Raw genomic sequence first — 25,474 nt, forward strand, 5'->3', positions numbered from 1 at the left:
CGAACTTGGTACAACATCCGTCGCTTCTAGTGTATCGAACTTGGTACAACATCCGTCGCTTTTAGTGTATCGAACTTGGTACAACATCCGTCGCTTCTAGTGTATCGAACTTGGTACAACATCCGTCGCTTGTAGTGTGTCGAACTTGCTACAACATCCGTTGTTTCTAGTGTTTCGAACTTGGTACAACATCCGTAGCTTCTAGTGTATCGAACTTGGTACAACATCCGTTGCTTCTAGTGTATCGAACTTGGTACAACATCCGTCGCTTCTAGTGTATCGAACTTGGTACAACATCCGTCGCTTCTAGTGTATCGAACTTCGTACAACATCCGTCGCTTCTAGTGTATCGAACTTGGTACAACATCCGTCGCTTGTAGTGTATCGAACTTGCTACAACATCCGTTGTTTCTAGTGTATCGAACTTGGTACAACATCCGTCGATTCTAGTGTATCGAACTTGGTACAACATCCGTCGCTTCTAGTGTTTCGAACTTGGTACAACATCCGTCGCTTCTAGTGTATCGAACTTGGTTCAACATCCGTCGCTTATAGTGTATCGAATTTGCTACAACATCCGTCTCTTCTAGTGTATCGAACTTGGTACAACATCCGTCGCTTCTAGTGTATCGAACTTGGTACAACATCCGTCGCTTCTAGTGTATCGAACTTGGTACAACATTCGTTTATATTTAAATAGCAGAGAAGAAGGTAGCAAATTGCAAATTTAGAAGTATAGTGACGACAAGGATTGTTTTTTATGCTTGTACACTAGCATGTTTGAGAGTTTATACGTCAGTGTCGAAATGTGTATGTGTGTGTTGGCGTGGGTAAGCATATCTGAGCGTGTGCATGTGCGTTCTTGAAATGACATGCGTAGTTTCAGGTTTGTGCTAGCGATTATTCTATTGCGAGTTGTTGGACTAGATTCTAAATAACGTGGTAAAGTTCGTTAAGATTTATTTTATTCGACGGAAATTATTTTAAACAGTCTATCTAACACTCTAAACGAAAGCAGAAATATTTAATAGATAAATAACTGTATAACTATATATATATATATATATATATATATATATATATATATATATATATATATATATATATATACATATATATATATACATTCCTATTGAGACGAATTTTTTTATATATATTATTTTTATTATAGTGATTTATATAAATAATTATGATAAATTGTATTCTCAAACGTCTGAAATTATGCTGTAAAGGAATATACACTTTTATGGATTCGAAACCAGCACAATAACCCTCCCCCAACCCTTACCTGTCTTTAACGTAACGTTTCTTCATTGTGTCCAACATAGTTATGGTTCTGATAAAAATAATATTCTGCGTCCTGGGAGTATTATTTTTTAGGATCTATTACCCACTCTTTTAAATTGTAATTACCATTGTTCCAATGACAGCGGTGAGAGTTAGTGTTTGCCACAGGCTCTATGTGTATATTGATTCTTACGGGAAGATGTTGTTTATTTTAAACCTAAGGTTATTATTTTTCTTTATTCAGGCTGGGGGACGGTTGGATGTCGGTTTCTGACCGACGGGGAATCACACAGTGACCCTAATGGTTGCTAACCGGCAAAAGGTTTGTTTCTGTGTCGAATGTGAACCGGCTATGGTAAGAGTTAATTTTCTTTTGAAACATGGAATTTTTGCACGATATTACTACGACTCGTATTGCCGTTATATGATCAACTTCATTGCGTGGTAAATCAAACATGTGACTTTGTCTAAAACGTTTCAAGTGTGTTATCCTGGTAACAGAGAGGGGAAGAATTTACATATGTATTTTGTTCTTTTGTAGAGCGTGCACATACGAGCTTTCCGTACACATCAAAATAAGTTCATTCTGCAACATTTGGTTTTGATCTCACTGATTGAAATCAAAGCTAATCTACAAACATAACATTAGAATTCTACTTATTGCATAACATTTTTTCATAACGGCTTTATTTGCTGTTTTATTAATAGAACATTTTAATTACCTTTTTGTTACAACCGTTTATTTTCAATAATCGTCCTTTATTCATGGTATGCAATCTCTGTTCAGTGCAATATATTTATTGCTGTCCGAACTTAATTTTTGAAGCTATAAAGTTACCAAGGATTGTTAAACAGTACATTTTCAGATAATCTTTAATGCCAAAATAATAAATCATGTTATCCACATGGTCTTTTCTTAAAAACGTTTCAATATATTGTTAATTAGTTTCAAACCAAATAAAAAAAGCACTGGAAATAGTTAATTAAGCTATTACAGTAAAATAATCCAATCTTAGTAATTACAATCCGTCGGTACCGTTACATGCGAATTATAGGCCTATGTATTTTAATGTTATACGTATTCGGAAAAAATATTTTATAAAATAGTTATTGGTCAAACCGCAACTAAAACATTGAGACATTAGTGACAAAGCAAAGAAATAACTGAATAGTCAATGATGGGGCACATTTAAAATAACAAAGACTACCAATACTTATTAAAAAACAAAATTATATACATTACTAGCGTACCCGTCCCCACGCGTTGCCGCGGGAATAGAAGAAAGTCCGACGAATAATATCAGAAGGGTTTCATGCATGCGTTATCGATCCTATATTCTTAGACGCGTGACCTTGGTTTTTAAAAGTGAGTTATTTAAATGTAAACAATGCCTGCGCTTGGATAATAAATATCGGTTACCTACACTACCGCATAAAAACTTGAGTGTACATTATTCACTCAACAAAATTATGAGGTAGAACACACTTCGGGGACCGCCCATGTGTTATGTCGTAGATGGGCGCTCTCATGAGCCTCCCTCCCCCATAACACTACGCATAGGGGCCTCGTACGGCCCCTGGCTTCTTAAAAGTAACAGGCGCCATCGTGTCAAATAGCATCCTGTTAACAATGATGCAGATTGCGTCATTCACTAAAGTGACACAAGTGAACAGGGTTTTTTCTTTAACATGTAAAACATTAATTGGCGTGTTTTAAATATCAGTCTGACTGATGCAATATGTTAGCGTTTTAATTTTGTGAGCGTTTGTAACGCCCCATCCTATCCATTGTCTATCACACTGTTTAGACCGAACGTAGTCGCCATAGCGGTCATGGGAAAGACCAGGGCGCCAAATCGCATCATGCCGGGAGGGAGGGGGTTACCGATTCAAAATTACATCCCCTCTCCCACCACCACCAATTCCACCCTCTCTTCCATCCCAGAAACCTTACCCTAAAGTTTTATGGCACCTAGATAAACTGTGTCGAACCGCAATCGTCTTTTATTTTTATATACCGTACATAGAGAAAAATAGCTAAAGTGTTCCGCACTATACCCAGCGGCCTTTGTTTTCCTTAAAGTGAGTTAGCATCAGAGCTGGGAGGATTCAGGGATGTTCTACAAGCTGAACCCGGATTCAAAACTCGAGACTTTTGAATTCACAGTACAGCCCTCTACCGGTAGTCGAGGAGATTAAAGCTTACGCGTCACGGGTGATATATATAAATAGATAAAAGTTATCTGGAAGATAAAATGCCGGGTACTTGTAAAAGGGACTGTACTTAGGTTTTTTTGTGTGTCGACAATATGAACAGACATATGAATCTATATATTGACAGAAAATTGCTGGGAATGCCATCGAGTTGAATGATGAACCAGATGTTAGCACCACACCAGTCTACTTCTCCTGCATTTGTAAAGAGGTCACAGTGTGGCATGACACGGGAATTGTTTGCATAAGGCTATGTCAGTTATGTAATGTGTTTGCATATAGGAAATTGTATTGAACCGAAGTAGTTTTCCCCTACTTGCACTAAATTGAATCTTTTTACACAGCTATACAAGTCGCTCCCCATCAACATCTGTTGGACAGTTCATCAGTGCAGCACCTTTAACTCCACAGCGCTCAAGTTTTTCCTTTCGTAAGTTTTATAACAACCAAAATTTATAAGATAGTCATTCAGAAGCACGTTCAATATAGACTAAAAAAAATACGTGTTTATTAAGTAACCTCTTGGTCATTATCTATAATTTTAAAAATTGACGATTATAAAGGAACTGCACAGACTGGAAGAATGATTTCTTTGGAAATAATGCTTAGACTTAACATGAAATAAAATGAAATATTTCGCCAACAAGAAGGATTATAAGATTAGAACGATTTCAATTTGGTTTTATTTTTACAGAGATCATCAACCCTGGTGAACAATGCTATATTACTAATGGACTGTGTAACAAGACAAATGCACGTGATAGACAGCCAGGGTGGGATTATGGTTCTATTGGATACGATGATTGAGTTAGGTGTCAATTATAGCTAGCATTTGTGCCTTAAAATTTATATTAAATAGAAAGCGATTACACAAATATTTTTAAATTTATAATAACCATATTTCATATTTTAAAATAAGATTAAGTTTGGCTTAATAAACTAGATTACGTATTACTACGTTCTCTTAAAATTTGAAAAACAAAATAGTTAAAGCAACATTAGATTTATATCTATATCTATATCTATATCTATATCTATATCTATATCTATATCTATATCTATATCTATATCTATATCTATATCTATATCTATATCTATATCTATATCTATATCTATATCTATATCTATATCTATATCTATATCTATATCTATATCTATATCTATATCTATATCTATATCTATATCTATATCTATATATATATATATATATATATATATATATATATATATATATATATATATATATATATATATATATACCGTAAATTTATTGTAACAAAATTAAGTTTTAAGCTTACGTACATTTGTATATTGATATATTTGGCCTTTGAACACTTTTAGCCTACCTCTCCCCTAAGGCTTAATCCGCCATTTTATTTGTATTCACCTACTGTTATGTACAATTAACGTTCTGTCTTGTTTTATTAAAAAAATGGTCTACAATTTAATTGAACACTTTAAAAACCTGAATGTTCACTACTTACGTTCAATGTTCGTCTCTATGTTAAAGCTACAACTATTAAGTCTCACTAATTGTTGAATTTACAAATTGTTTATACTAGGCTTGCTATTTGAACTCTAGCCTACATATCGAACCTCGCCAAGACAACTACATCAACACACCGCATCACGTGTATAAACGTCTAACGCACAACTTTACGCATGAGTGGATACATATATATAACCTATATAATTCGAGTTACAAACACGGCATTTGAGGGTGTGTTTTTTTTTTTTACTTAACAAGGTCTGGTCTTGCTATATTAAATATTTAAAAGGGCAAGACATTATAGTAGTAATAAATTTAATGTATCTTTGCAAACACAGAAATAGACTGTTTTCCTTTCTCGTATTTGAAACAACTTTGATGAAGACCTTTGCATACCTGATTTATTTATTTATTAGGTACTATAATCCAAACAAGCAATTTGAGGTTGATTGTTCAATGTTGGAAGAATGTATATTTATTGTATGTAATATTTTTGCCAACTCCTCCTCAGCCTCCCTCTCTGACAGCATTTCTTTTTACCTGTATTTGAAGTTCATTGTAAAGTCTTATGATAGTGTAGAGTGAAGGTGACAATCTTATGGTTTAACTTCCCATATGTATGAACTGGGTATTAAAAACCTATACCCCACTAGGAACACTATAGCGAGGTATTTATAGTAAGGGAAACTAAGAATCCGGATTTTTTAGGGATCTAAAAATAATACTTGTTACTGCATCACCATTTTAAATTTTCAGTTTATTTAAAAACTGTCATATTTGTGGCTGAAGGTAGGTAATTATAAAGTTTTTTACACTGTGGGTAGTGGGCGATGGTTGGAAGTTGCCAATGTTTGTGACTATGATTTATTATGTGGAACTTAAACAGACATAGGGGGTGTACTAGTGTTAAAAATGTAGTACTCGGGGCAGGCCGGCTAAAACATGAAGTAGTTAACGTCGGTGATAAGGAAGTTATAACGAAATGTCAGATATTTTTAATTAATTTGTATAAGGCACTAGATTTACTTTAATGTTCAGAGCATTTCTAGTGTCGAAGGCCATTGAAATTGAGCACATGAGAGAAAGAGAGAGAGAGAGAGAGAGAGAACGTTTACAACATTTATTACCATTATAAACTACTTAGCATAAATGCCTGCCTCAAAAAACTCAATAAACATTTCTGAATCTTAAACTAACCATAAAAAAACATGTGTGTTAGCCTTTATACGCTTCGAGATTTCATTTAATAAGATGCTTGAATTGTTAAAAAAATAGTGTTACGAATCTCAAACTCGCGTCAGATTTTCAAGTTAATGAAAACATTTTACTATACGTGAACGCATATGACTGTTTACATGGTATACGTTAACACTTTGCTTTGTCAATTTCACTAAAGTACCAAATTTGGAAAAACAAGTTAATAAAAAGTCTAGTGACAATTTAAGCGCAATTTCCTTATGTTATCTAAAAATAGCTCTGTCGTAGCGTAAAGCACACGGGGACAAAACACAAGACATATAATGCTGGGGTGCGTTCAAGCTGGAGAACGATCGGTTTGTAAGTGTTTATGTAATTTAAAAAATAAATTGTGACCGAACGAAAGGATATTTTTGAAAACTTTCTTCGGCAATATTGTTCTAAATTATGGCAGCAATCGATTGGTAAATGGTTCAAGTCGCTAAGTGGACTGGTTGCCGAGATATGGGCCAAAAACTGCATTTTTTCCCGAGGTTTTTGGCTTTTCCGGGAAATCCAGGAAGCAATTCCGGGAATTTTTTTGGCCCATTATCATCCTCAGAACTTGCGTAACATATTTGCTTTGGAACTAGTCCTCGATATTGCTTCGTTGAGGAGGAGGTACGACTTAAAGCTGCGGACACACATCCATCCATCCAGAAATGACGAGTTAATAATCGCAATCCCAGTATGGAAATTGCGCTAAAAATGGTTACATTTTTATTTGAATATGATTTATTTTTAAATATCGTGTTTATCTAACAGAAGAACCTGATGAGTATTGGCCCTGTAACTGTAAATGCTAAATGTTTTCTGTTGTAGTTTCCCATGTCTTATGTAATTATCTTAAAACAATAGGTTATAAGATTTAAGGTTATATTCAATTATTAAATATGTCCCACTTTATCAAACTAAAAATGGAAGGTAAATTTTGTAAGTCGATAATGCTGACTTAATACTTGAAAACCTCACAAGCTATTTTAAAACAATAGGTGTACTCTTATATAAATTTAGGAGACCGCGTCATTTTCATGTAATACTAAAATGAATATCTATTTCGTATAAAGATATGAAAGCGAAAATCCAGCTTAGGTTTTTAAAAACATACCACAACGGATGTCCAATATTTACCCTCGTAAAACCACAAACTTCAAAGTTATTTTTAAACCAGCCAATGAGAATCAAGGGAAAAACAACACATGTCATCAGCTAGCACACAATCTGGACATAAGTGATTTGACATGTTTTCCAGTTTGAGTACATTCCTAAATAGAATGTGATTGTCACATAGCCATTGTAAACAAAAGATTTCAGCAGAACAGTCAGCATTTTGCAAACCTCACTTAATACACCAGAGACACAAAACAACATCATCAATATGACAAGCGATATGCTACTGAAATTCAAAAACAAATACAAATAGTAAAGGAAAAACCACACGTTATCATGTACAGAGACAACTAGAATAAACAGTTCAGCTCTATGCCTGGTGCTCACCGACAGGCCAGAGCATCCAGTCGTGCTTCAAGAGACAGAAACCATGCTCAAGCTGCCCGAGTCGCTACGTGTCTGACGACCCAAAACAAGATTACACACATATTCTGGCCAGTATAAAATTTAAAGACATTGAAATTAAAACACTAGGTATGTGAGCAAAACAAACATTTATTGAAGAACTGCAAAACGACGACCGGAGCAACCCTGTGTCAGAAACAGATATATATATATATATATATATATATATATATATATATATATATATATATATATATATATATATATATATATATATATATATATATAAAGAGATGTATAGATGGATATTGATAATCAATAAATAAATCTGTAAAAGCTTATATAACGAGTTTATTGACAATACACAATATTTTAAAAATTTTTGTTAAAAAAATTCAATATTGTTTTCAAACAAGTGATTGTTATATGTTATATTAATAAAAATAAGAATGGAGCTTTAAAATACAACATAAAATAATGTTAAATAACATTTTAAAACTGTTTATTTATTTTACATAACTGATTTTAGTTCTATTGTTTATTGTTTCGCATTTTGTACGTATGTTGATGAATTACCATATAAACGGAAATGTCAAACATGAAATAAAATCGGGAAAACCCCATATTCCCGGACTTGACGTCGTACTAAAAATAATACTTTCTGAGGAATCGCCATTCCAGTTCAATATAGCCCTATACGAACTGTTGCTGAAGGTATGTGATTACTATTTCTCTACCTAGTTTTATTAATATAGTTGATTTGATTTTTTACTTTAATATAAATAGGGCTTATTAAATGAAACATTTTTATGTCTGTATACATCTATATAAAATTGCAGATTTTATTTTTCCCTTCATAAGAAATGGCTCAAAATCGGGTGACCCAAAAAAACAAAGGACCTGTATTTTAAAATTAATATTAATATCAAGTTTCTATTCAGCACTCCTCTCAACTTCCCCATTCATACTACCTTATATATATATATATATATAATGTAATTACTGATTAATTATGTCGTAATGTTGCCTACTGATATGCAACGAGTGACCCCTACATAAACTCATTGATTCTATTGATCAGTGGCGTAGCCAGGATCGCCTAAAGTTTGGGGTGTCCAATCTTTCACACACACACACACACACACACACACACACACACACATATGGTATTGTGTTGATTAATACAATATATAATTTGGTTTTAATTTTTCCAATAGGCATTGGTAGTCTGTGTTATTTTAAACAAGTATAAACATAGACATTAGATAAAACAAAGCCCCTTCTTTTTCATAATCTTAACAATGTTTCATTCCAAAGCTCTTGATCAATAACATGTTTCTTTTCCTAAGTTTCTGATAATGACTTTTTAAACAGCTGAATTACAATTCATTTCAATACTCACTTTCTGTAGATATATACGTTTATTTCAGGTATCTCTACCGTTTCTCCCCCTTTCACCTCCGAACGATATTGAAAAAGAGAATTCATGAAAAATATATAGAAAAACCCGTATCAGCTACCCCCCCCCCCCCCTTCCAACCCCCCTCGCCCTTCGGACAGTTTTAAATGCCGCTCCCTGGAAATAAATACCAAAAAGAAAAAGTTATCAGAATTGCCCGTGTAAGTGGTACCAATTGTTAGTTTATATAGAAAATATCTACTTTTATTTGTGTCAGGCCATCCACCCTTAGAAATGTATCTACACGCCCCGTTCAAAATGTATAGTGCCCCCCCCCCCTCTACTCTCGGAGAAAAAATGTATGAAAAAAACATCGTTTCCATGATTGAGGTTTATGATGACGTCACGTCTTTTTGACGATTTTTACATCCCCCCTCCCCTCCGTCACACATCGTCACAAAAAGCCAGAATCCCCCCCCCCCCCTAAAATGACGCCACACCTCTGTCTTTAACCCCCGCCAATCTTGTCAGAACTATGTCAACATAGAGTATTTTGATCAATTCATATTACAATTTATGTAAACCGTCTTGTAAAACGCCAAATAACGGCTAAAACTCGTTTTCTAACATTGCTTTTTTTTATAATGCAAAAGTGTGACGTCACACCATCTGAACACCCCCCCCCCCTCACCCCTAGAAGTGTGACGTCATTTATGGACGGCCAAAGTAGGAAACGGGTCTATAATAAAGAAGTAGGGTCTGCCTTAAATCTTTATTATCTACAAATGCGACCAGTGTTTCGTTCAGAAGTTTTGCTCCACGGAGGAGTTACTTGAAATTTTCGGGGGTTGGGATGAACCACTGGGGGCGGCCACTGGTAAAAGTATGTTTTCTATATTATAGGCCCCTAAATTATATTTCGCTTAAGGGGACGGTAGACGTGCTTAGGGGGAGGGGTGACTAGGCCTATTTAGATAAAGTATTTGTGTATGCAAATGTTGACCATATCCATATTCAAAATAATTAATCATTCTACTTATATCAAGATGCATATTATGACTCTACGATAGGTTGAAATTTAAATGAAAGATGAATTTTTTTTAATATGTTGATTTTAACTTTAAGATTCTTAACTTGTTATAGAAATAATAATGTATTGTATATTGCCTTATTTCTATCTACTAACTCAAGGCCTAAATGGCATACTCAAAAATAAATGATGGTATCGATACTTTTAAAAGCAAAACTAGTTATGCAGCAGACGATCATTTAGCTTCGTTGCATTAGCAAACTCAACTGGTACTTGGAGTACGTAGGCCTAGCATGAAACCTGTTAATTAATTAATTAAATATATCTAGATCTAAAATGTAAAACGATTAAGAATCTACTACACTTAATCTAAATTTCTAGATCTAGATTTCTAGAGTAGATCTTGTTGGTCAGCTATGTCTCTAGTACTAGATTTAGATCTAGAATCTAGATCTATCTACTATCTAGATCTAGATCTAGATCTAGATCTAGTAAAGTACTAGAATCTAGATTCTTCATCTCTAGATACTAGATCTCTAGATCTAGATAGTTACTAGATCTAGATCTAGACTAGATCTATTCTAGATCTAGATTTAGTAGTAGTGTAGTAAATCATCTAGCTAGATTCTAGATCTAGAAAATCTAGATCTAGGGATCTAGTATTCTAGATCCAGAATCGAGATCTAGACTAGAATTAGATCTACTACTAGTCTAACTACAAACCTAAAAGGTTAGGCCTAAAAAGTAACAATCTAATCTAGATCTAGCTAGACTATCTAGATCTAAAATCTAGACTAGACTCTAGTAGACTAGATCTAGAGTCTAATGTAGATCTAGAAAATCTTAGATCTAATTTTAAATTTAAGTAATGTCTAGTAGATTTAGAATTTAGTAAGTCTAGAATCTAGATCTTGAATTCTAGAGTTTTCTAGACTAATCTAGCTAGACTAGATCTAGATTTCTAGCTCTTAAAAACTAGACTAGTTTGCCCATAGTCTGTCTAGATCAGGGGTCTCCAAACTACGGCCCGCGGGCTGGATGCGGCCCGCGAGGTCCTCTCATCCGGCCCTCGGAGATCTTTTTGTCCACGGAAAAAAAAATGTTTGTTGTAGATGGTTGCGGAAAAATGCCACCACAATGATAAACTTGGAAGAAACTCTGGCCCCCGAACTTATATTTAATAATTAATGCGGCCCTCGGACTGAAAGGTTTGGAGACCCCTGGTCTAGATCTATATTCAAATTCATGGCTAAATTAGTGAAGTGGCAACGGTCCTAGGGTCCTAGAGTTCTAGACTGACACAGGGTTAGAGTTGTTAGAATCAGTGTTTCTTCCATACTTTTTAACCGGGGGGGGGGAGCACTTGAAATTTTCGGGGGGAGGTGGTAAACTTTCTTCGGGGGGGGGGGGGGGGCGGACACTGTTAAAAGTATATATTTTCTATATAAATTTCATTTAGTTCGGGGGGGGGGGGGGGCGGTAAAAAAATTTCGGAGGGGGGGGGGGGCGAAGAGATGCCTGGAAGAAACTCTGGTTAGAATAGTTTTAAAAAGTAATTTTCGTATGTTACCACACTCTCGCTCTAGTTTAAAGAAAACTTTTTAAAATTCTAGATCTAGACCTTCTCTTGACATGGGTTAGCAGCCAAGAGCTTAGGTTCTTGTTAAATATCTTACAGTCATTGAAATATAATGGAGGACCTACTTGTATATCTAAAGGGTGCTAAATGTATTAACACAATCTCCATCTCATTACATGACTTTATTTACTTTATAATACTTTAAAGTTTAAAGGGTTCCTGTGTTTATCTAGCCTTAATTGTATGCTTTCGGGTGTTGAAGTTTTGATTCTGCTGTGTGTTCAAATGCCGTTCCGTCCTAGCAAGAAAAGAGGTTGTGTTTAAGGACAACATTAAAGTGTTTGAATTGTGTGAATATTGTAAGCTATATTTAATTCTTTGAATTTTGATACAAATGTTGATAAATAGTACATAATTTAATTTATTTAAATTTAAGCTCATTTTTGGTAAAACGTTAAATTTTTAACAAACTCAAGTAGGCCTACATAGCTTACTTGGTAATATAATTTGTATAACAAAAATTAGTCACATTTGTGAATTTCCTTCACCACCATTACATCAATAAAGAGTAAAAATTAATTATATTATATGGTATATATATATATATGACATATGTTGTTATACTATATTGCATTTTCTCAGATCATTATTTCAAGGTCTGACAACTATCTGTTTATTCTAACAACATTTACTTGAGAACAGAAAGGTGTTTGTAGTCAAGGTTCAAGCTGAAACATTTAATAGTCTCCAAGTTGTAAGTGTTCAAAAATTTAGAAACTTACATTTTTTTAAATTTGTTAGACAAGAAGAAATAAGTATGGCTATTTACATTAATATTTTATTTTTATATAGACTGCTTAGTATATAAAAATTTGATACTATAAAGCCTAAAGTTATTACCTATTTTGCTAATTTAACCATTTTCAATTTTCTATAGTATCATTTTTTTTAGAATTAAAATAAATCTTAAGATGTTTAAATAATTTTTAAGATTATTACTGGTATATAATGTTACTTATTTTATACTACAGCAGTGGGCAATTCCCACAGAAAGCCAAAAAGGAAACAGGAGCCACGCAGTTCAGGTAAGAAAAAAGTTGATTTAAATTCATTTGAAAATGGTCAGGTAATTTGTTTTACAATTCTGAAATGATCTGTTATTGCTTATCAAGCTGTAGTTAAAAAATGTGTTTACTGTTACAATAAATGTCATAATAATTATAGCTTTAATTCACAACAGTAGCAGAAGGCACAGAGGACTATTTTTGACATTGGCTGTTTAAAAACATTTTTGCAACACATTATAAAGGGCGATTGAATATTAAAGATGTAGTACAAAGTGAAAATTTAGAAATATATGTCTGTAAAAATTAAATTATTCGCTATTATTAAATTAGCACTTTTGTAGCATTGTTTTTTTCTGTAAGATGGAAATTAAACTTATACATTGTTTCAGTTGTGGCAAGCTGTGAAATTCAAAACAAGCAAATAATGATTGAAGAATCAGGAGTATTTCATCTAGGTAGGATATACTAACACAGTTAAGGCAATTATAATGTAAACAGTTTAATATATGTGCTAGTTTAATATCTAAATGACTGTAGTAAACTTGTTCCATATTATAATTTTTTGTTCCATTAAAATGCAGTTGATCATTAAATTTAACATTTCTGTTGCTAGAGAAACAATTTGTTGTCTGTTCCTGTAGGAAATCATGAAGCTGAGATGTGCTATGGAGGAGAAGCTGATCTACACAAACATGTTACTGGCTGTAAGAAGAATCCAGGTCACAAAGATTTTATACCTCTTAAAGATTTCAACGCAAGTTGTCTCCCCTCACGTTACCATGACGACGACCTCATGTCTGAGACAATCAAAACATTGGCAGCCCTAACTGTCCAGGTAAAGACTAAATTCACCAGTCTAGAGAGACCAGAGTTTTACCCAGGCACTCAAGTTCCATATCCATGTTATAATGACAGAGGAAGTCTCGTGATGAGGTTAGGGACGGGGAGGGTGTGGCGTGCAAAGAAGTACACAGAGAGTGATGGATGGGGAACTTGTCGTTGTGCCAAATGTCAAGTCTCTGCCACACCCAGTAAAGTGTGGGGGGAGGTTCATGTGGTGACAGCCACACACGTGGTGTTTGATGACAGTGAGGCGAGACAGACCAGGTGTGTTTTAGGTTTTGATGACAATAAAAGTCCAGTGGTCAGTCTTGATGGCTGGGAGGTGAGGGGTGGGACAAACATTGAGAGAGACTGGTGTAGGTTGAGTTATGTGACTTGTGACTTAAAGTTGGTCGATGATCTGGACAAGATGTGGCGGCGCTTTGATGGTCTATGTAGGGATGTAAGGAACAAATACGGTAGATTTGATGATGTGGACAAGTTGACCGTTATAGTGTCACATCCTCATGGCTGTCCTAAACAGGTATCTGTAGGATAATGGACACACAAACGTGAGAGGGTTGTTAAACCGTTAAACTGGACCAGGTACTGGTACACAACATGTACATGTCCTGGCTCCAGTGGAGCGCCTGTCTACAGGCTGGGACATGACGGGTGGATGTATGACTATCCACACAGTGGATCAAACTCTGAAGGAAATTATAGTGGGGAGTGTTTGTACTGATGTAACTGTTAGTTCTCTCCCCTTGTCTGCATAATGTAAACAAACAAAATGGCGGAACTATTCCCATCATTAAACTGATTGTGTTAAGTCCTGCATGTCATGTAAACATTTTATCACATTTAAATGATTAAAACAAATGTTTTAATTGATGTAAACCGTTTAATCGTTATAATTTGCATGTACATTGATGGGTTTTAGAGTTTTTTTGTTTCAAATGTTGTAAATAATGTGCTTATAATTTTTGTCGCCAAATTGTTGTCATATAGATCTACTTATAGGCTGGCTATTACCTGTTAATAAAATGTAACCTACCTGCTAAATGTCATATTCATGCTGTTTGTATTTACTTACAAATTGTTCACACTAGACAACATTAAATGGTAACAGAAAATATCTTTTTACTGTTGTTATTTGAATCTTTGTTGTCTGTTGATGTTTAAGTTGTTGCTAAACAGAGCATGTTGTGATGTCGATATTCGCGCCAGGTTGTCATGGGTTGTAAGTTTAAACTTTACAACAAAGTCCATTTGTTTATGCTCAATACACCCGTAAGACTAATTTAAATTGAGATAATTAGAAACAAAAACGGAATTCTAATCATTTAAAAATATTTGACACATCGCATACTATATTTAGATGCTTCGTCGCTTCTAGACCTGCTCCAGTAGAAATGTGAAAAAGTAGTTTGATGCTGTCATTGACTGACATTTGTGTAAACACTGCTGTCATTGACTGACATTTGTGTAAACACTGCTGTCATTGACTAGAAATCCTTGTATAAACTGACTGTGATATTGTAAAACATCTTTTGCACAGGTTAATAGATAGGCAGTGAAAGAACAACTAGTGTAAATGTAAAAAACGGAATATAAGTTTTTAAACAACATGAAAACTGTAAACCGTGGCATAAATAACGCAATTGGAGAAATGGGACGACATGATCGAGTAAAATACTACGCGCATTTTATCTCCAATGACACGAGTTTGATTCCCATGTTAGATTACCTTTTTTTGCACTAATGTGATGTGTACCTGGACATGTTTTGAGAAAAAAAATTCGCCTGAGTGTTCCGCGTGGGCTCAATGACGTAATAAGTCATGGGTATAACATGAACTCTACTTTCTCTGCCAAATTGCCTGCACGCTATGCAAATTAGTTAAAGTTGCTGGTCAATGTAAATATAATATGTAACACAATGTTTAACACAACTGTTACATCAATCCTACTAAGGTTGAAATATCGATACATTTTCAGAATATTATGTACATTAATAAGGGATTATATCGGTTTCATGTTCTTCGCATATCAGAAGAAGACTCCCGAACACTGCACTAGAATGGACTCCACATAGAAAAGAGAGGGAGACCACTTGGAACATGGAGGAGAGAGATGGAAGAAGTTCTGGGTAATGACAAGACCTGACATGAACTGAAGTGGCTCGCCCAATACAGAGTTGAATGGCGGAGATTTGTGGCTGCCCTATACTCCACAGGGAGGGGCGAGGTTTAAGTAAGTATATCGGTTTCATAACTATACACTCTGTAGATATTGTGATAAAAACAATAAAACAAGCGTATGAAATAAAAGTTCTTGGACAAAGTTATAAGCGACCGTGCGATCTCTAAATTAAAATATAAGTTTTTATGGTCTAGGGGAAGTAACAATGAATATAATTGAATAAAAAGTATTTACATAGTTGTATCCCTGTTTATTAAATTTGACGTTTTACATTGTATTTCACAATAAAATATTCGTATGCACCCGACGGCTTGCAAAATATAAATTTAAAGAAAATGCTATTAAAATATTTGAATGACAGTCCACATTCTGGGATAAAATTCAGTCAATTTTAGCATCACGATCGGTTGTTTGCAGCTTTTTCTTTTAAATCAATTTCCAATGATTCAGTCTACATCAGTTCGTGCAATGTAAGAAGTTCCTTTGTTGTTAGGAGAATAATGTTTTTAATAGAGCGAATTAAATTGATAACAAGATAAGTACAACACATTGTTACCGTCACATGTATAGTGTACATGGAACAGGTGAAGTAGAGTTCCTCAATAGCAACAGTTGTAGATTTGTTTTATTGAACGTTTACAGCAAAGCTGTCAAACATTTAAACCTCCTAGATGAAACAGCATTTTGAGTATCAAAATGTGCCTTTCTAACTCGGGTTTAGAAACTGTTAAATAGTTTTACTTACACCACCCAATGTATGGTCAACTCGGGTTTAGAAACTGTTAAATAGTTTTACTTACACCACCCAATGTATGGTCAACTCGGGTTTAGAAACTGTTAAATAGTTTTACTTACACCACCCAATGTATGGTCAACTCGGGTTTAGAAACTGTTAAATAGTTTTACTTACACCACCCAATGTATGGTCAACTCGGGTTTAGAAACTGTTAAATAGTTTTACTTACACCACCCAATGTATGGTCAACTCGGGTTTAGAAACTGTTAAATAGTTTTACTTATACCACTCAATGTATGGTCAACTCGGGTTTAGAAACTGTTAAATAGTTTTACTTACACCACTCAATGTATGGTCAACTCGGGTTTAGAAACTGTTAAATAGTTTTACTTACACCACTCAATGTATGGTCAACTCGGGTTTAGAAACTGTTAAATAGTTTTACTTACACCACTCAATGTATGGTCAACACGTGTTTAGAAACTGTTAAATAGTTTTACTTACACCACTCAATGTATGGTCAACTCGGGTTTAGAAACTGTTAAATAGTTTTACTTATACCACTCAATGTATGGTCAACTCGGGTTTAGAAACTGTTAAATAGTTTTACTTACACCACTCAATGTATGGTCAACTCGGGTTTAGAAACTGTTAAATAGTTTTACTTACACCACTCAATGTATGGTCAACTCGGGTTTAGAAACTGTTAAATAGTTTTACTTACACCACGCAATGTATGGTCAACTCGGGTTTAGAAACTGTTAAATAGTTTTACTTACACCACTCAATGTATGGTCAACTCGGGTTTAGAAACTGTTAAATAGTTTTACTTACACCACTCAATGTATGGTCAACTCGGGTTTAGAAACTGTTAAATAGTTTTACTTACACCACTCAATGTATGGTCAACACGTGTTTAGAAACTGTTAAATAGTTTTACTTACACCACTCAATGTATGGTCAACTCGGGTTTAGAAACTGTTAAATAGTTTTACTTACACCACTCAATGTATGGTCAACTCGGGTTTAGAAACTGTTAAATAGTTTTACTTACACCACTCAATGTATGGTCAACTCGGGTTTAGAAACTGTTAAATAGTTTTACTTACACCACTCAATGTATGGTCAACACGTGTTTAGAAACTGTTAAATAGTTTTACTTACACCACTCAATGTATGGTCAACTCGGGTTTAGAAACTGTTAAATAGTTTTACTTACACCACTCAATGTATGGTCAACACGTGTTTAGAAACTGTTAAATAGTTTTACTTACACCACTCAATGTATGGTCAACACAGATGTCCGAGACAGTGTAACATGATGTCAGGCACGTGGTGTAAATGCCGAGAGACACATGGAGGGGGGGGGGGGACATGATGTCAGGCACGTGGTGTGAATGCCGAGAGACACATGGGGGGGGGGCTGTGTACGTGATTGAGCGACATATACAAGTCAGCATCTCCAGCAGTAGATAGAGCGCTCAACTGTTAGCTGTGTCATCCACTACCTTGGTGGTGACTGTGAGCCCCAAACATTACAACTGCGGTGTGTCACCAGCAGTAGATTGGGCCACCCTTGCGCTGTGTCACCAGTAGTAAGTAGATTGGGCCACTCTTGCGCTGTGTCACCAGCATAAGTTTGGGCCACCCTTGCGCTGTGTCACCAGCAGTAGATTGGGCCACCCTTGTGTCACCAGCAGTAGATGGGGCCATCCTTGCAGTGTGTCACCAGCAGGAGATTAGGCCATCCTTGCGGTGTGTCACCAGCAGTAGATTAGGCCAACCTTGCTGTGTGTCACCAGCAGTAGATTTGGCCAACCTTGCGCTGTGCCACAAGCAGTAGATTGGGCCAACCTTGCGCTGTGCCACAAGCAGTAGATTGGGCCATCCTTGCGCTGTGCCACAAGCAGTAGATTGGGCCAACCTTGCGCTGTGCCACAAGCAGTAGATTGGGCCAACCTTGCGCTGTGCCACAAGCAGTAGATTGGGCCACCTTTGCGGTGTGTCACCAGCAGTAGATTGGGCCAACCTTGTGGTGTGTCACCAGCAGTAGATTAGGCCATCCTTGCGGTGTGTCACCAGCAGTAGATTGGCTGTCATGGGTTGTAAGTTTAAACTTTACATCAAAGTCACATTGTTTATGTCTAATACACCTGTAAAACTAAGATGAATAAGAACATTTAAAAAAATTGGAACATCAGGTAGTGTAGTTTATATTTCGACGATTCTAGACCCGCTCCAATTGAAATGTAAAATGAGATCTTGCCGATTTGATTGACGAACAGTTGTGTAAGCATTGTTGTCATTCTAATTTACTAGATATCATTGAACAATCTGATGGTTATTTTGTGAATGACTTAAATAAACGCTTATGGACCCGCATTGGTATAGGCTACTTAACTAGTATTGTTGTAAAACATAAAACACTTCAAATATTTCAAAAATTATAACTGTAAAGCAGTACTTTCAAAAATCAACTGGATACATGGGACATGTTCGAGTGATGGAATACAAGCATTTTGTCCCCAAGAGCTCGAGTTTAAATCCCAGGTTTGAGTACGTACTTTGGTGTACATATTCTTATCTCTCATGTGTACAGGACATGTTTGAAGAAATAAAGTTCTGCTGGGTGTTCCGAATGGACTCAATACCACAATAAATCATGGGTAGAAGAAATAAATGAACTTTAACTAAGTCATGGGTAGAACAAATAAATGAACTTTAACTAAGTCATGGGTAGAACAAATAAATGAACTTTAACTAAGTCATGGGTAGAACAAATAAATGAACTTTAACTAAGTCACGGGTAGAACAAATAAATGAACTTTAACTAAGTCATGGGTAGAACAAATAAATGAACTTTAACTAAGTCATGGGTAGAACAAATAAATTAACTTTAACTAAGTCATGGGTAGAACAAATAAATGAACTTTAACTAAGTCATGGGTAGAACAAATAAATGAACTTTAACTAAGTCATGGGTAGAACAAATAAATGAACTTTAACTAAGTCATGGGTAGAACAAATAAATGAACTTTAACTAAGTCATGGGTAGAACAAATAAATGAACTTTAACTAAGTCATGGGTAGAACAAATAAATGAACTTTAACTAAGCCATGGGTAGAATAAATAAATGAACTTTAACTAAGTCATGGGTAGAACAAATAAATGAACTAACCCTAGATCTAGAAGGCCTAATAATTAGTAAAATTATAGATCTAGTTAGGCCTAGATCTAGATCTACTCATTGAATTTAATATTCTCTAGCCTCTAGTACAGGGGTCTCCAAACTACGGCCCGCGGGCCGGATGCGGCCCGCGAGGTCATTTTATCCGGCCCGCGACGATCTTTTTGTCTACTGAATAAATGTTTGTTGGAGGTGGCTGAGGAGCTTTGCACAGAAAATTCAAAACAATTTGAAATTGTAGCTTTGTGTGCGAATACAATTACTCGCCGTGTTGCAGACGGCTACAGGACATTACCCCCCTGGATATTTCCCCCCCCCGGACTTCCCCCCCCCCCGTATTTACCTCCCGGAGCAATTACCCCCCTGTCAATTACCCCCCTCCAATCCCGGGGAATTACCCCCCCCCCCCTCTCAAGTTAAAATCCTAACTCTAACTAGAATTTTATACCTATATACTACATTAATCCAAACCTTAAGAAAAAGACCAAAACCTTAGCATCCATCTTAGCCTAATACTTCACACAAAACCAAAACCAAAGCTAGACACAACCCTAACCCTAAAACTAGCTCTAACCCTAACCCTAGCCCTAACCCTAACCCTAACCCTAACCCTAAACCTAAACCTAAACCTAAACCTAAACCTAAACCTAACTTTAACCCTAAGCCTAAAACCTAACCCTAACCCTAACCCTAAACCTAACCCTAACCCTAGCCCTAAAACCTAACCCTAACCCTAACCATAAACCTAACCCTAACCCTAGCCCTAAAACCTAACCCTAACCCTAGCCCTAGCCCTAAACCTAAACCTAAACCTAAACCTAAACCTAAACCTAAACCTAAACCTAAACCTAAACCTAAACCTAAACCTAACTTTAACCCTAACCCTAAAACCTAACCCTAACCCTAAACCTAGCCCTAACCCTAACCCTAGCCCTAAAACCTAACCCTAACCCTAACCATAAACCTAACCCTAACCCTAGCCCTAGCCCTAAAACCTAACCCTAACCCTAACCCTAAACCTGACCCTAACCCTAACCCTAACCCTAACCCTAACCCTAACCCTAACCCTAGCCCTAACCCTAGCCCTAAACCTAAACCTAACCCTAGCCCTAAACCTAAACCTAAACCTAAACCTAAACCTAAACCTAAACCTAAACCTAAACCTAAACCTAAACCTAACTTTAACCCTAACCCTAAAAAATAACCCTAACCCTAACCCTAGCCCTAGCCCTAAAACCTAACCCTAACCCTAACCCTAACCCTAACCCTAACCCTAACCCTAACCCTAGCCCTAGCCCTAGCCCTAGCCCTAGCCCTAGCTCTAACCCTAACCCTAACCCTAACCCTAAACCTAGCCCTAACCCTAACCCTAACTCTAACCCTGTCCGGGGGGGGGGGTAATGTCCTACTGGGCGGGGGGTAATTGACAAGGGGGTAATTGACAGGGGGTAATTACTCTGGGGGGTAAAGTCGGGGGGGGGGGAATATCCGGGGGGTAATTGACAGGGGGGAAATGCCCTGTTCCCGTTGCAGACATTGGTGAAAACATTGCGACTCAAATAGCGAAAAATTCAAGCAAGTTTCGTTATTTTTCAATTGCAATGGGTGAGTCGCTGGGCAGCTAATCCACCTCTCAATTTCTTGTGTTCATTAGAGGTGTGGATGAAGACCTGAACATAACACAAGAGCTGGCTTCCCTACATATAATGTATGACACTGTTACCGAAGAGGTTATCTAACCATATATAGTTCAGAGATTAACACAAAATCGCAAGATTTACCATATTTCACATCAGTGAGATTGCTAATTTTGCGAGAAAATTCTGAGCAGAGTATCTAAGAAAAGAAATGGGTGACTTCCTGATAGTAAAGGCAAGTCTGGCCTTAAAGAAAATCTGGCCCCCGAACTGATATTTGATAGTTGATGCGGCCCTCGGGCTGAAAAGTTTGGAGACCCCTGCTCTAGTAGACTCTATGTTCTAAAATTGAATCTTTCATTACTGACTGACCTTTCATTCTAGGCTAGGTCTATCTAAATAAATAAATTCTTATGATCTATGACATAGTAATTAGATCTAGATCTAGTATTCTATGATTCTTTCTAGATCTATGTATATTATCTATAGGACTATTCTTTTGGGAGATCTATATTTATATTATTATTAGGCTATAGGCCTATATATTAGGCCTATGTATAAAGTATAATAGTATAGGCCTATATTTATTCTATTTCCATCGAATCTATTTTGAGATTAATAATTAAATTTATATTAATAGGTATAAATCTTATCTAAATTAAGAGTATAGATCTAGATTCCTGTACTGTAATGTTACTATATATTACTAGATCTATATAACTGTCTATAGGAATCAAGATCTAGGCTCAGGCCCAGACAATTGGATAATCTATTAATTATGATAGAAAGTCTGGATCTAGGACTAGACTACTAGTAATAATTAATTAGTGAGCTGATTACTTAAGTCACTACAGTCCTAACTATTTTTTATCAGCCCTTTTCTGTCTAGAAACCTGTTTCATTTAGGTATAGCCTGTAGGCCTATATATAAATTATATGTATCCAACACATTAAAGTTACAATCAGTCTAAACTGATGTTTATATTTAATTCATTCAGGTGCAGACGCCAAAAACCAAGTGGAAAAAACCTGCTTGATAAATTTAGAAAGGAGCATATCAAGATTAACAACAAAAGAGTAACTGGCAGTATAGCTCCAAACAAACCATGGAGATATTATAATCAATTATCGTTTCTGAATGATTGTTTCACTTTAAAGCAAATGATAAGCAGCATACAAGTACCTTCAACTTCAACATCAATTCAGTATCAAGTGAAACCATTGTTTAAATGATATTTTATTTTGATGACACTGATTCAAATTGTAGTCAAGTTGTGGAAGAAGTGGGAAGCCATTGTTAAAAATCCTGACCCAGGATTAATTAATTATGTGTTATGCCTAAATAAAATAAAATAAAATGAAAAGTGTATGTTGTTTACTGTTTTATTATATATTTTTTAAGAGATCTTCAAATGCAGGCCTAAACTGTAATGGAGAATTACCTATACCAGTAGTTAAAATAATAATTCAATGAGGCCTGTGCCTTATGAGATGTATTTATGTTAATACATGTTTTACAGATTTGCTTAATATATTAAAACAATGAATTATGCTTTTTAAATGATCAAAAACCAATACCATCTTAGTTTGTAACAATCTAACATGTGACTGACATTGAGTTAGAAAATTAAATCTAACTAGTAGGCCTAACTGGTGGAAATGGTGGAGGCCCTATGTTCTATAAGGAGCAAGGAGGACTAAGTCAAACTAAGACAAGTAGGCCTAACTAGTAGGAACTATTGATATTGATCAGGTGATTTGGCCAATGATTTTATTATTATCTATGAATAATACAAATAAAACAAACATAACAAAAAGAAGTTTATTTCAATTAAATATCAAATTCAACATGTTTCATAATACTTCAGATGGTGTCTTCAGTCTTCAAAGGCCTTGGCACATTGCTGCTGTTGGTAATGGTACATGCTTTTTAGTGAGGCATCTCCACATAATATCACATGTCTCATAGATAATTGTGGTGATAGGTGAATGGACAATTCGATATTAGTAGGCCAATCCTGTTGTAGCGAGGGGCCTATCTGTAAATGAAATTATTTTCATTTAGCACTAAAAGCAGGCCAGAACATAGAATAAAGACCTTATAGATTAGATCTACTCCCCCACTACTGAGGTATTGCAACCAAATTAATAGCTTAGATTTTACTTGTTTTAAATGTATAGATTACATAGAACACACTATTGTAATAATCAGTGGCGTGCAGAGGGGGGGGCGGACGGGGCCCAGGCCCCGGGCATCCACCACTGGGGGGCATCCAGCGGAGGCGGAAATTTTTAATTTTTTTTACTCTAAATTTTTTTTTTTTTTTTTTTTTTTTTTTTTTTTTTTTTTTTTTTTTTTTAGTAATTTAAAAATTGTTGCGAATATGTCTTGTCATATTGTCATCGCATATTTCCAACTTTTTTTCACTAAAAAAAAAATTGTAACACTCAATCATCTGTCACTTGTTTTAACATTACACTGTCCATATATAACTTATATAGAAAAAGCGGGCATCAGTGAAGGAAGTCAATGATATTCCCTTAATAAATGTGGGGGCATCGTTTAGAGTACTTGTGACCAAGTTATTCCCATGCACTGTAAGGGCATCTTAAACGTAATATGCGCGTATTCGTTATACTCATTTTTAAGGACATCCGTCGAGTAATTAAAACATATTTATTTTTATACACTGTAGGGGCATATTAAAGTAATTATTCGTATAATCATTATAATATATTTTATGAGCATTTAGTAATATGCCCACTTCACTTTATAATACATTTTAAAGGCATCCATACAGTAAGTATGCCCATCTTCATTTTATATATTGTAGGGGCATCTTGAAAGTAATTATGCTTATATTCATGTATTACACTCGAAGGGCATGCAACAGTAGTTACACCAATCATCGTTGTTAACATTGGGGGCATCTCTAAAGCTTTTTTTTTAATGTACTTCTTCATTATGATCCATTTTAAGGGCATCCAAAGGGTAATTATGCCCATATTATTATTATAATTTTTTGGAGCATCTTTGGTGAAATATATGGCCATTTGTTGTGTAATAACGCCCAAACTTTTTATTTTTGTTAAATTGTATGGGCAGCATTCAGTGGCGTAGCTAGGATTTTCGGTCCCCTATGCAAAAATTAACAATGTTAATGTTAGTCGCCCGTCCTCCCCCACACTGAATGCCACTGCCTGTACACTAAGAAAGGACTTGGGGCCTTTTTTAAATTAAATTATTTCTAAAGTAGAAAAAAAAACCTGATTTCATTTTTTTTAAAATTATTTATATAAAATAAATATCAAAATTCCAATGTAAAAGATTTAACTTTTTAAAAGAAGGAAAATTACCCCTATTTGCCTTGGGCCCTATGCCTTGCTTACTCTAGCTTTACGGTAGCTACGCCACTGGCAGCCTTTAGTATATATTTATTTTTCTGCATTATATAAGCATACTTAAGAATAAGAATGCCCATATTGATTTTGATACACTGTAGCGACAATCTCAAGAATACGAATCAACATATTGTTTACTAAACATTGTAATGATATCATTCAGAATAATTACGCCCATATTGATTTTTACAAATAGGAGGAGCATGCTTAAAGTAGTGTTAAAGTTAAAGTATTTTAAAGTAGAGCTTTCTTTAAAGTAATTGGGGGCACAAACAGAGCCAGTTTTATTTCAGTTAATAGTAGAGCTATCTATAGAGTTATTGAGCCCATAATGATGTAATGAAATGTGGGGATGCGGTGTGGGTTTTTAGGCTATGGAAGCCGTTAGTGGATTATCCCCCACCTGAACTAGACAGGCGTTACCTGGGTGTTAAATTTGTGAAAACGCGTCCAAGTTGTGGGGAGGGTCTGACAGAGCATAGTGAATTTTTAAACACAGTCCGGTGTAGAAGTGGTTTTTTTTTTTAGGGCTGGCAGCTTTAGCCAAACAAGGTACACTTCTGTTATATTCAAGGTTCAGATAGTTTGAGAGTATCTAGCATCACCCATCTCTTTAAAGAGTTGAAGTTTTGACCAAGTGGTTTAGAGAAAAAAATCTGAAACATCTCT

At 35.5% G+C, this 25,474-nt stretch overlaps 1 protein-coding gene across 3 annotated transcripts in view; it reads left to right on the forward strand.

Annotated features, from left to right (window-relative positions):
- Window positions 1–8,383: 8,383 nt before the first annotated feature.
- LOC131938144 (uncharacterized) overlaps window positions 8,384–25,474 on the forward strand; it is a 70,763-nt gene continuing 53,672 nt past the window's right edge. The window contains exons 1-5 of one of the 3 annotated variants that reach the window (XM_059296061.1): window positions 11,978–12,108; window positions 12,392–12,503; window positions 12,781–12,834; window positions 13,206–13,271; window positions 13,458–14,768. In XM_059296061.1, the coding sequence (XP_059152044.1) occupies window positions 13,241–13,271; window positions 13,458–14,197 (771 nt within the window). In that variant the 5' untranslated portion in view covers window positions 11,978–12,108; window positions 12,392–12,503; window positions 12,781–12,834; window positions 13,206–13,240 and the 3' untranslated portion in view covers window positions 14,198–14,768. Of the gene's footprint in view, window positions 8,456–11,977; window positions 12,109–12,391; window positions 12,504–12,780; window positions 12,835–13,205; window positions 13,272–13,457; window positions 14,769–25,474 lie in introns of those variants that run through there. The other 2 variants (XM_059296060.1, XM_059296057.1) reach the window with 2 other exon arrangements.

Source organism: Physella acuta, unplaced genomic scaffold, assembly GCF_028476545.2.
Source record: "Physella acuta isolate Inbredline_101_S28 unplaced genomic scaffold, ASM2847654v3 ptg000235l, whole genome shotgun sequence".
Classification (NCBI taxonomy): Eukaryota; Metazoa; Mollusca; class Gastropoda; family Physidae; genus Physella; species Physella acuta.